The following is an 11,789-nucleotide window of genomic DNA, read 5'->3' on the forward strand; positions in this document are numbered from 1 at the left end:
CGGGGCTGGACCGTCCAGCCGGCGGCGGGAGGCGGGGCTGGACCGTCCAGCCGGCGGCGGGAGGCGGGGCTGGACCGTCCAGCCGGTACATTCAGTCCGTCTGCTGAAGCTTCACCGGTAAGTTTGACACCACATTTCCTCTATTTTCCACTGTATTTAACTCGATTTATGCTCTCGTGCGCTGCTTTTTTCTCCTCATGCTAGTTTAGCTAAGCAAGCTGCCGTTGAGCAGTTATGTTCGAGCTAACGGTTAACTCTCATAACGGTGCGCTCGTGCAGTCGAGTCAACACGTCTGCAAACCAGGTTTAATTCACTTTCTTGTCATTCTTTGTGTCCCTGCAGGTCCACTACCTCTCTCACAATGGCCCAGTCTATCCTCGACACCATGCCCGGAGCCTCCACCGGAACATTGGTGGTCACAGATTATCTGAATTACTGGGGCGGACAGCGAGTCAAACCTCGGCAGGAGAAAGGCGCAGAGCCCGTGTTCGAACCTGCGACTGGTAAACACAACACACCCAAGTCTGGTTCCGTATTTAAAACCTTATGTTAACTATTATTAAAGACATAAATGATCCAGACCCGTTTAAAGGTTCGTAGGTCAGTGGTACATCTGTGCAGCGGGGTCAGCATGAGGACACGTTGTTATGCAACTGAATCCTCCCTTATTTTTTGCTTCAGACGTGGATGAGGAAACTTTGGTATTTAAGGTGGAATGATTGCATAAACTTTCCCGTTACGGTTATTAAACTGGTGTGATTCGTATAGTAATCATTAACAGGGTCTTAAAAAGTGTTGATAAATCTTAAATGCCTTTTTTAAATCTTGTTTTCAATATAATTATTTATCAAAGTAGGTTAAGTTTGTCTGAATGTAATCATTGCCATGAGTTGTTACCAGACATTTTCCCTTTTAGTCCTCACATAGTTTAACGTAAATAATATCTGAGGCTCTTAGAGGTACAACTCTGGAATATTCCCACACAAAAAAGCCAAGATTTGAGTTAACTTCTGGAAAAATACTGCAAATTTGTGTAGCAGAACTTTTCTCGTTATTTTCTCCTCCATCAATAATCTCAGCACCTCTCAGATTTATCCTGAGAACCTTTGAAGGGGCCCGACCCCGAGGTTGGGAACCACTGGATCAAACTACCTAATAGTTTATAAAGTAATTGCAGCTACAACAGAATTGATGCAATATTAATAATCTAATGATATTCCAGTCAAAGGGCCAGTTTTCTACAGAAAGTGTTTTACTTTAGATATTTTTAGATGATAATGTTTTACTAAGTAGGATTTTGAATGCAGAAGTTTTACATTGTTGTTTTGCTACTTTTGACTTGAGTTAAATATTTTAATACTTTTTCCACCACTGGGTCTTTGTGAGAGAGTTCCTACGTCGCGTGACGCTCCTGAAGCTCACCAAATTTTAATACTTTTCATTTTTAGTTTTGTCAAATGTGTTTTTTGGTCAAATACTGGCTTCTAATGGTTTCTTTCTAATCAATCTTGCATTGGGTTAGTCACTCAGTTAATTCTCTCTTGCTTTGTTGCCAACCCGCCTATTTAAAAATATGTTGTATATAGTGGCGATGAGGTCTTAAGATGTATGGAAAGGGATTTAAAAAGGTATTAGATTCGACAATTTGTGCATATACCCTGATTAATAATACTGTGTCATTGGTGTGTTGGGTCTCAGAGCTCAGCCAGCGTATAACCAGTCTATCTTGTTCCCTGCAGGCCGTGTCTTGTGTCAGATGGTACCCTGTGGTTCTGAGGAGGTGGATGAGTCCATAAAGAGTGCCCACAGTGCCTACCGTAAATGGAGCAAGATGGCAGGCATGGAGAGAGCTCGGGTGATGCTCGAGGCCGCTCGCATTATCAGGGTGAGACGGTCAAGCTGTTGCGTCAGCGCTTCCCTGCATAACTGGGAACTAGCCAGTCTGATTTCAGTGTTGCACAACGTAAATTGGAGCTGACTGATCTAAGCACTCAGTCAGACACTAGTTACTCATTAAAAGCACAAACTCTCCCCTCACCCCTCCCTCTGCTGCTGGCCTACATTTGCACAAAAAAAAAAACTTTTGTGTGTCGCTTCTTTGTCATGTGGGCGAGGACCTTTTACCCTCAAGACTGTTGCTATCGTTACATAATCTAAAATTGCGACACAGTATGATTTTACATGTTCCTATCAAATTAAGCATTTTCAACTTTCTGTTTTTCCAATATTAATAGGAAAGAAGGGAGAAGATTGCAAAGCTGGAAGTGATCAACAATGGCAAGTCCATCACAGAAGCACTGGTGGATATTGATATTGCCTGGCAGTGCATTGAGTACTACGCTGGTCTGGCTGGTACACTAGCAGGTGGGGGCACTCATAGTTTTGTTTATGTCCTAAAAAAGTGCGATTGTCCAAAATGTTTCTAAAAGTTAGTGAAGTGTCAAGTTGCATTGTGTTTTGTTCACTAAAGGCCAGCACGTCCAGCTTCCTGGTGGAGCGTTTGCTTACACCAGGAGGGAGGCCCTTGGTGTGTGTGTGGGAATTGGTGCATTCAATTACCCCTTCCAGATCGCATCGTGGAAGTCTGCTCCTGCTCTGGCATGTGGTGAGTTTATAACCGCCAGACTCCACCAGGCGTGTCTGTTCTAGACAATGCTCTTGATCACGCCAGGCGAGGCACAATGTGTTTCATAAGCGTTCTAGAAGCAGCTCTCAGCTCTGATCCAAATATAATACAATGAATCGAGCTGCACAAAGCAGAATGAGCCAGGCAGGAAGTCAGACACAGGAACAGCATCGTGGATCACCCAATTTTCAAAACAAAAGACCAGCTCTGAAGTCAGCCAGAGGTCAGAGGATATTTGACACCATGGACAAAAAGAGGTTCATTTTGAATGTGGAGAAACGCGAGGGTTTATATGACACCATGATCCTTTTTTATAAGAGCAACATAAGGAGAAAAAACCAATGTGTATCACCACATTATTTTAAGATCTGTGATAACAGTTACAATAACTTGCACTGTTGTGTTCAGGTAATGCCATGGTGTTTAAGCCCTCTCCAATGACCCCTGTGACGGCCGTCATTCTGGCTGAGATCTACAAAGAGGCGGGGGTCCCCGATGGGCTCTTCTGTGTGGTGCAAGGCGGAGCAGAGACCGGAACCTTGCTCTGCCAACACCCGATGGTCGCCAAAGTCTCCTTCACTGGCAGCGTGCCAACAGGCAAAAAGGTACAGAAACCAACACAGTGCCATGATTTTTAACACAATGTTAAATTACCTGAAGAGAACATGGGCATCATACAAGCCCAGATGACCTCCCTTCCAACCACAAGTAGTAGGTGAAGTATATAAAAAATTGTAGCAATAATGTATTGCTGTAACGTCAAGTAAATCCAGTTTGTAATAACATTTTGTAACTGCTATACAAGGTTTCAGTTGTCCCTGTGTTTCCTGTTTGCACTCAGGTCATGGAAATGTCTGCTAAGGGGGTGAAGCAGGTGACCCTGGAGCTTGGAGGGAAATCTCCCCTCCTCATCTTCAAAGACTGTGAGCTGGAGAACGCAGTGAGGGGAGCACTGATGGCCAACTTCCTGACACAGGGACAGGTGAGACAGTTGAATCACTAGCATGTTGTGTTGTGTGATGTCAATCTGAACCTGACCCCCATACATTCTTTGTCAGCTCTGACAGCTTCAAGTTTCTCTTTACGTTGTTTAGGTTTGCTGCAATGGGACCAGAGTGTTTGTGCAAAGAGAGATTCTGCCCAAGTTCCTGGAAGAGGTGGTGAAGAGGACCAAGGCCATCGCTGTGGGCGACCCTCTGCTGGACGGCACTCGAATGGGGGCGCTTATCAGCAAACCACAGCTGGAGAAGGCACTGAGATATGTCAACCAGGCCAAGACGGAGGTGTGTTTATTAGACTTATCTGATCAATAGGTTAGAGAAAACGTTAATGGTCCCTGCAAGATGATGAAGCCACTGTGGAGATCTCAGCTCCAGGAATTTTACTACACCTCAAAGCAGTAACATGGAGTAGTCGTGGTTCTGATTTGACAACTGTCTCTTTTTTACAGGGAGCCAATGTGCTCTGTGGAGGAGAGCCTTTTGTCCCCAGTGACCCCAAATTGAAAGGAGGGTACTACATGTCACCATGTGTACTTGGTAAGTGATGATATACCAGCTCTTAAAGGAAAAGTTCAGCCATCAATGAAAAGTAGACTCTAGACCCTTTTAACACCCTTGCACCCATTTCATTTCTGGGTGAACTGTTCCCAGTCAGTTTTTTACACCACCTGCATGTTTTGTGTATGCACCACATATTACATCCAGTCCTTTCTCTCGGCACAGATAACTGCAAAGATGACATGACCTGCGTGAAGGAGGAGATTTTCGGCCCCGTCATGTCTGTGCTGCCTTTCGACGCGGAGGAAGAAGTGATTCAACGGGCCAACAACACCACCTTTGGATTGGCCTCTGGAGTCTTCACCAGGTCAGCAGAGGACATACAGGGAGCACACTTGTCATTACTCAGCAGTCTGTTGCAACCACGGATTTTTAGTGCTGAAGGTTTGCTCTTGAAGATAATGAGTTTACTGTGTGGCTGCAGTTCAGGGTTTACACAAAGCAGCCAATAAGAAAATGAGGAGTTACAAAATGGAATTCATTACGCAATATTTGTCTCTTAGGCTGGAAGGCAGATCACAAGCATTTTAACTGTTTAGTTACATACAAACCATTGAGACTTTGTTTTGTGTTTAAAATCTGAAATCTTTCGTCTACCTGCAGGGACATTTCTCGAGCCCATCGGGTGGCTGAAAACCTGGAGGCAGGGACCTGCTTCATCAACAACTACAACATCAGCCCTGTGGAGGTGCCGTTTGGAGGATACAAGAATTCAGGTAGGACAGAATGCAAAGGAATCACATTCATAGTATAGTGTAATTGCAGTGAATGAGTTGGATTCTCTTTATTGACATGACCTCTGCGGTGCTTTACCAGGCTTTGGCAGAGAGAACGGCCAGGTGACAATCGAGTACTACTCCCAGCTGAAGACTGTGGTTGTTGAAATGGGCGACGTCGAGAACTACTTCTGAACTCCTCTTAAGTTTACACCACTTGCAGAATTGTGACTAAGACACTTAACTTCTCCCTACAGTCAGGAATTATGCACCAGGCATGAGTACATGCAACACTCTGTTCTTTGCTCTGTCTGCATCATACCAGGGTACTTAGAGAGACACACCTGCTTCTTCTGTTCTCTCCTTTCTTTGCCCAACAACTGAGCCTACTTTAGTACGAAGCAATTCATTGAATACAAACTCTGTGTGTGTGTGTGTGTGTGTGTGTGTGTGTGTGTGTGTGTGTGTGTGTGTGTGTGTCAGAACCAAGAGCCTTGATTGGATTAACACTATAGTGGACTGTGAATCAGCATTGGAAGAAAATAACTAATGATTGCTGTCAGATTTTTATACTACATGCCTTACTGGAAGACACTATTGGAACAACTAACTCCTTTTTATTGAAATAAAGTGTTTTCGATACAAAGCTTGTGTTCCTGGTCACTTGTTGTTTCTGAATAAAGCAAGTGATAGTGTTACAACAAACAAACACAAGTAATAAGTGCATGCAAAATATCCACATTTTTACAAATATTCAGTAACTGATCATCTTCAAATTGATTGTTGCCAATATGATATTATGTGTCATTTCATTACCGCCACATGTTAAACTTCCTGTAGTAATAATACCTGTTGTATTGTAACTGATGAAAAGGGATGGTGCAGATGTTCCAAACTGAGACGCACATTTAATTGATAAGTTGTTGCCTATCATATTCTCCAACTATTTTGGGAAAGTATTCTTGTGTACTTTTTAAAGATTTGACCTCCTTAAATGTGAATATTCTCTTGTTACTTACCTCCTCTATGACAGTAAACTGAATATCTTTGAGTTGTGGACAAAACAAGATATTTAAGGGCATCCTCTCGGGTTTGGGAAGCACCGATCAACATTTTTCAACTCAGTATAAAACTTTATTGGCCAACAACTAATTGATTAAATGAGACACAAATCTAAAGATTAATCGACAAAGAATTATTGGTTGCAGCCGTAGTTGCCGATACAAGGCATGTATTGCTAAACAAAAAGGATTACCTCACTGTTAGGGCCAAATTTAAGTGCAAATCACTTTCTCTCAAAAACAATCTGTGTTCATGCTCAACCTTTATCCTAACATTTTCAAGACATCTGTGTCGTTGAAATTAAAATATGCACTTGTATTCCTTCTCATCAGCTGATACTGGGCATGATTTGACATAAGTTTAATATTTCTAAGCACTTAATGCCCATTACTAGCCAAGAAAGGTGCACCTTCTGAACCACAGTGTCATATTTAGTTTATTTTAAATCATGTAGAAAAGCAGGCTGCTGTCAGAATCCTTTCTTGCTGTATTACTGAACTTCTTTTGGCCATGCTTTGTATCTCTGCGAGCTGTCATTTCTATCAGCAAAACACAGATGCTAAAAAGTCTGAGATTATTGTTTTTGGATGTATTTTCCGAAGTAGTTTTACACTTCCGTGAAGTTATAACGTGCTTTTACTTTGACGACCTGTCGTGAACCGGAAGTGTTTCAGCCTTGATTTATTCGGAGGAACATCTTGTTAGCTCGCTGTTCAACAATGCAGGTAATGTCATTTATAACACTCATATTTTGCACACTTTGTTATAATATCTACTGGTATGTTTTACTTGTATATACGGTGCTTCTTGTGTGTATAACTAGCAGTAACTTTAGCCGATGTTAGCTGGGTAACGCTAACAGCTAGCCTTGTTGGTTCGTTTTTAGCTAGCTGGGTTAGCTCTTGTTTAGCTAGCTGGGTGAGCTACTTCAAAACAACACCGAAGTCAACCTGAGTGTAAAGTGTAAGTATTATTAACTTGAACGACTTGTGACTCCCGCAGACTGTTGTTAAGACTGTTTGTTTGTTTCTGAGACAGCCTTTTCGTTTTGTCTCTTTCAGCAACGAGAGGAGAAGCAGTTGGAGGCTGCGGTGGAGTCTCTCGCCTCTCGGGTGGCGCACGTCAAAAACGCTCTTCACAGCTTCATTTACAAGTTGGAAAATGAATACGAGCGATTAACATGGTGAGTAGACTGTCTTATTCAAGAGCACTAATGGGGAAATTGTATATATATCAACTCTTAGTCATAGCAGCTCTAACTACATCCAGACTTCATGTTCCACCTTTTTGCAGTTGTTTGTAAATTTGGAATTACTAAAGGTGGAGTAACTTTGGGTCTGCCTGATCGTGCTTTGGATATAATACATTCTCAGAGAGGCATTTTGGGTTTTCATGCGCTGTCCCCTTAGAAATAGGGATGCACGATATGGATTTTTTTCAACCGATACCGATAACTGATAATTACCTGCTAACCCGATAATAATTTCACATTATTGTATTTTAAAAATAAGTTCATCACCTGTAGTTTATTCATCCCTGAGGGTAAAAAGTCTCAGATGTAGCAGTTTCCCTCCTCTCTGAACAATTATGGAATACGTATTGGAAGTTAGTTGTGTTGTCTTCTTCTGAACTTGGAAAACAACGTCCACTCCAGTGATGACATTTATTTATTGTGGCTCTTGTCTACCTTACGTGGCTCCACACAGGTGCAGCAGCTCTATGTCATGAACGCAACAACAGCATTGTTGTTACTCTTCTTCTAAGTGTTTCTTGGCAGCTGGAAAACCAACTTCAAAGCTGCACACCGCCACATACTGTGTGTAAATGCTGCATTTGATCAGTCAACTAAAGCAATTTGGCTTTTTATTATCGGTTCTTTTTATCGGCTATAATTTCATTATATGCCAATAAGCGATGATGTGAATTTTCCATCATCTCTATATATCATGCGTCCCTTCTTATAACCATTTTGTCTCGCCGTGATTTTACCTGACCTCACACTGCAGCAGGATATGACTCCAAACACACTTGAAGCTTTGCCATAGCACTGTCAGTTCATGCTGGGACAACACGAGTCAGCAGGGTTTCCACACAAACTTGTGAAGTCCATGCCAGCTCGAGTGCACGCTGTGATTAAAGCAAAAGGGGGACACACCAACTACTAAGATATTCTGACATGTGTCTACACTTTTCAAATAATTGGCAACTTGACTCGTGTGACACCAGATGCTCCGGTGTTTAGTTTTTAAGATTTACAGATTTGTGTTTTAAAGATGGTTGTGAGTGTTATTTTCTCTCAGATGCTGTGATGTCTTTGTGTGATTCAGGCCTTCTGTTTTGGACAACTTCGCTCTTCTGTCCGGTCAGCTGAACACTATCAATAAACTGCTCAAGAACGAGAAGACACCATCTTTTCGCAACCAGGTCATAATACCGCTGCTTCTGTCTCCAGACCGAGATGACGATTTAGCAGTGAGTATCAAAGCCACTGATTGATGTGTCTGCTTCTCGTAGGTGTTCTCTCTGACCTGTTCATTCATTTCTTTTGCTTGTTTCCCCTCACAGAAACTCACAGAGCAGCGTGTCCCAGTGTTCAGTCATGAGATCGTACCAGACTACCTGCGGACCAAGCCTGATCCAGAGGTGGAGGAGCAGGAGAAACAGCTGAGTACAGAGGCAGCGCGCATCGGCCCGGAGGTGGCACAGGTCAGTTAGTTATTGTATGGAGTGGTTTTATACCTTGTATGTTAGCTGCAACAGTTAACTGGTGTTTACTTTGTAAGTGATGCTTGTTTGAGCAGGAGGTCATGACATATCAGTACAAAGCAAAGCGTGAACTTAAAGCCACTGAGAGGCTGTAAAGACGGCTGATAATTAACATGCTTGTCGTAGCACCACTTGATAATGTCTAACATTTCACCAGTAACACAATCCAGCATTAATTTAGCTTCGCTGCCTTAAAACTGTAAGTGACCCAAAACACGAAGGTGACACCTAATGGACCAATCTGGTGTCATACACACACTTGACTCAAGAACTGCATCCTATATGTACATGAATAGATTAAGAATGATAAGTTTAGTTATTCCAGCTAGTATTTCTGCTGCCCTCTTGCAAGAGAAGCAGCGTTTAATTGATAATTTGAATACTTGCAAACATGTCTGACTCCTAAACAAAAATATGTAGTCATTTTGGTGTGTGTGTGTGTGTGTGTGTGTTATATAGTAAATTTCCTTTCATTGCATGCAGCTCTATTGTATTGTTCAAATCCTCTGGTTATATTTCTATCAACAGAAACAGATCCAGACATTGAATAAACTGTGTTCCAATCTGCTGGAGAAGCTTAACAACCCTCGTGACGACAGAGACGGAGAGAGCGCAGGTATGTTCCACTCCCACTGTCCTGATAATTCATCTCAAGATGATTTTCTAAATATAAATATCCTGAGTTTTGTGAGTTGTATGTTTTTGCAGCGATACGACAGAACAAGCCGTCCTTCAACCCTGCTGACACTAACGCTCTGGTCGGAGCTGTTGCATTTGGAAAGGGGCTCTCTAAATGTAGGCCTCCAGGTCCAGTGGCCCCTGGACATCCAGGACAAGGGCCCATGATGAGTGGAGGTCCAACCTTACAGCAGGTCACCATCGGCGGTGGCTCAGGCCAACAAGCAGGTATGGGAGGACCTGTGGCTCCACAGCAGCAAGGGCAGCCAGGTAGGAGACCTGGAGAGCTGGGTTAGTATTCCACCTGACTGCTCACAGTGTTTGTTGCTGTGGTGATGTTACGCCCTTGCTGCTCTTCATCTCCCCGTTCATGTGTTAGAATATTTGTTCTATGAATTCATGTTTTTCTTTGCTTTAGGATGTGAGTGAGTTTGAGGTCGACAAGGTCGTAAAATTGAATTTCCAGTATTTTCAAACCTAGCCCATGTATTTACATGCGTCGGTGTAGAAATGATTCATATTTACCAAAAGGTTTTTTGGAATCTGTTCAGTGGATTGCCTCAGCTGGCAGCTGCACGACTGCAGTGGCTGCAACATGATCCTTTGGGCCAGCCAACAAGGTTACGTCCGGTAACACTTGACAGGCTGAGGTTGTTATTGTAAGTGTCTGACAGCATTAAAGAAACAACATTTAATCAAACACAGACTTGCTCTAGAAGTTTCGCTCCAAAATCTCAAAAAAGAGGTGATTTGTTGCAGAAAGATAACGGTGGAATCGTGAGTCAGAGTTTGGCCAGAGCGAGTATTTATTTCTTAAGTACTGAATACTTAACTGATTTTGACAATGCAGATGAGACAACGCCTATAAAAACTGACCCAGAGAGATTTCAGATTTCTGGTAACAAAACATTTTATTGTTTAACAAAAAGGTTTATTCTGATTCCAAAACTGTTGGTATGTATGAATCATTCACACACCAAAAATACCCAAAACATTTTACATCATATTTTCAAACCCTTTCACTCATGGATAGACTTTGAGTAAAATATTATTTGTTAGACCCATCAGAGTTAGAGAGAATGTTTATGTGACATCCTGCATGAAGTATTGATGCTGCTGCTGTCTGACATGAACTCAACTTTCATGGGACCATTCTTGGTGAATCGGAAATGTAAAGTTCAACATCAACTATTCTCTCATTTTGTGCAGAGTATCATAACATGAGCCCAGACATGTGCTGAGCTATGCTAAATATATATTCATACCAATTTAAATGACATCACCCTTTTGTTTACATTTCATTCACGTATTGTTCTTTGAGATTTTGCTGCCGATATGCAGGTCATCGTTGTTGATTTCTTACTGTTTACTTAAACAGCTTGTAATGAGAATCTGTATTTTTGTGTTAAGTAACATTTTCTCTCCCTATTTTTCTCTCTCAGGAAAAATGCCAAGCAGCATCAAGACAAACATCAAGTCTGCGTCAGGTTCAATGCATCCTTACAACCGATGAGCTCCTCTTTTTTTTTTTTATTCCATCATTCATCATTTGTTTCATTTCAGAGACTCACCTCAGGAAACAACATTTACAACCTTTGTGATCTTTTACATGAAGCCATTATTTTCATGGAATTGCCCAACTTCTACGAAGTTATTTCTCTGCTCTCAATCTGTTTCACCGACATTCTTGTTTTCCACTTCATGATCTAAAACAAAAAGTTGAAATATTTGTGTCAGGTTACATGTTTTCTTTTTGGATAAAACATCTGAGCTTCAGTGTTTGAGCCACTAGATGGCAGTGCGTCATCATTCATGGGATTATAACAGCTTCTACTTTGAATTATTCTCTGATTGTTTTTCAATAAAATATGTGTTTAAAAGAAAACTTAGTTGTCTGTTTCATATACCTAAATTAGTGTGTGAATGATGAACTCTTGGATATTATTACAATTAAGACTCTTTGTACTTGAGGAAAGTAAGACTCCTGCTGATTTTCAAGATAATTTTCCTCATTTTTTAATCCTTGAGAAGTAAACTGCGATGCTGTTTCCCAGCAGCGCCAGTTGTTATTTTCTGACAATCAAGTGTTTCTGTCGCTCTGTATTGTCAGGTCTGTAACCTTGGTGTAATTGAACATCCCCAGTATGACAGGACAGCCCATCAAATGACCATCCCAACATCTCAGACGTGCACCACGATCTGATGTGTTCAGTATTTCTGCCGGTTTCTTCTCCTCTTGCTTCTCTTTGCCCATTTGGCTGCAGTAGCAAAGGTGAGAATAATGAGGGTGGACGTTGCTCTGTGTGGCCTGATAATGTCAAAGTGTTTAAGGGGGCAAATGAGAAAGTATCGGTGCTGACGTGTGAGGGGGGCCTCTCTCC

The 11,789-nt window shown here is 41.9% G+C and overlaps 2 protein-coding genes across 4 annotated transcripts; both read left to right on the top strand.

Moving 5' to 3' along the window:
• The first annotated feature begins 4 nt into the window (after positions 1-4).
• Positions 5-5,548, top strand: aldh9a1a.1 (aldehyde dehydrogenase 9 family, member A1a, tandem duplicate 1). The gene is made up of 12 exons (XM_030433073.1): positions 5-117; positions 344-504; positions 1,741-1,886; positions 2,236-2,365; positions 2,472-2,606; positions 3,036-3,232; positions 3,469-3,609; positions 3,722-3,910; positions 4,078-4,165; positions 4,352-4,493; positions 4,790-4,902; positions 5,003-5,548. The coding sequence occupies exons 2-12, from the start codon at positions 363-365 to the stop codon at positions 5,095-5,097; spliced, it is 1,518 nt and encodes a 505-aa protein (XP_030288933.1). The 5' UTR covers positions 5-117; positions 344-362; the 3' UTR covers positions 5,098-5,548.
• Positions 5,549-6,576: 1,028 nt separating this feature from the next.
• Positions 6,577-11,293, top strand: med8 (mediator complex subunit 8). 3 transcript variants are annotated; one of them, XM_030434475.1, is made up of 7 exons: positions 6,577-6,689; positions 7,026-7,147; positions 8,292-8,436; positions 8,530-8,670; positions 9,259-9,346; positions 9,439-9,699; positions 10,851-11,293. In XM_030434475.1, the coding sequence occupies exons 1-7, from the start codon at positions 6,684-6,686 to the stop codon at positions 10,919-10,921; spliced, it is 834 nt and encodes a 277-aa protein (XP_030290335.1). In that variant the 5' UTR covers positions 6,577-6,683; the 3' UTR covers positions 10,922-11,293. The 3 variants fall into 3 exon arrangements, with proteins under 3 accessions (XP_030290335.1, XP_030290336.1, XP_030290337.1); XM_030434476.1 differs by having other exon boundaries at positions 9,439-9,678; XM_030434477.1 differs by having other exon boundaries at positions 9,439-9,636.
• Positions 11,294-11,789: the final 496 nt, after the last annotated feature.

Source organism: Sparus aurata, chromosome 11 (assembly GCF_900880675.1).
Source record: "Sparus aurata chromosome 11, fSpaAur1.1, whole genome shotgun sequence".
Taxonomy (NCBI): domain Eukaryota; kingdom Metazoa; phylum Chordata; class Actinopteri; order Spariformes; family Sparidae; genus Sparus; species Sparus aurata.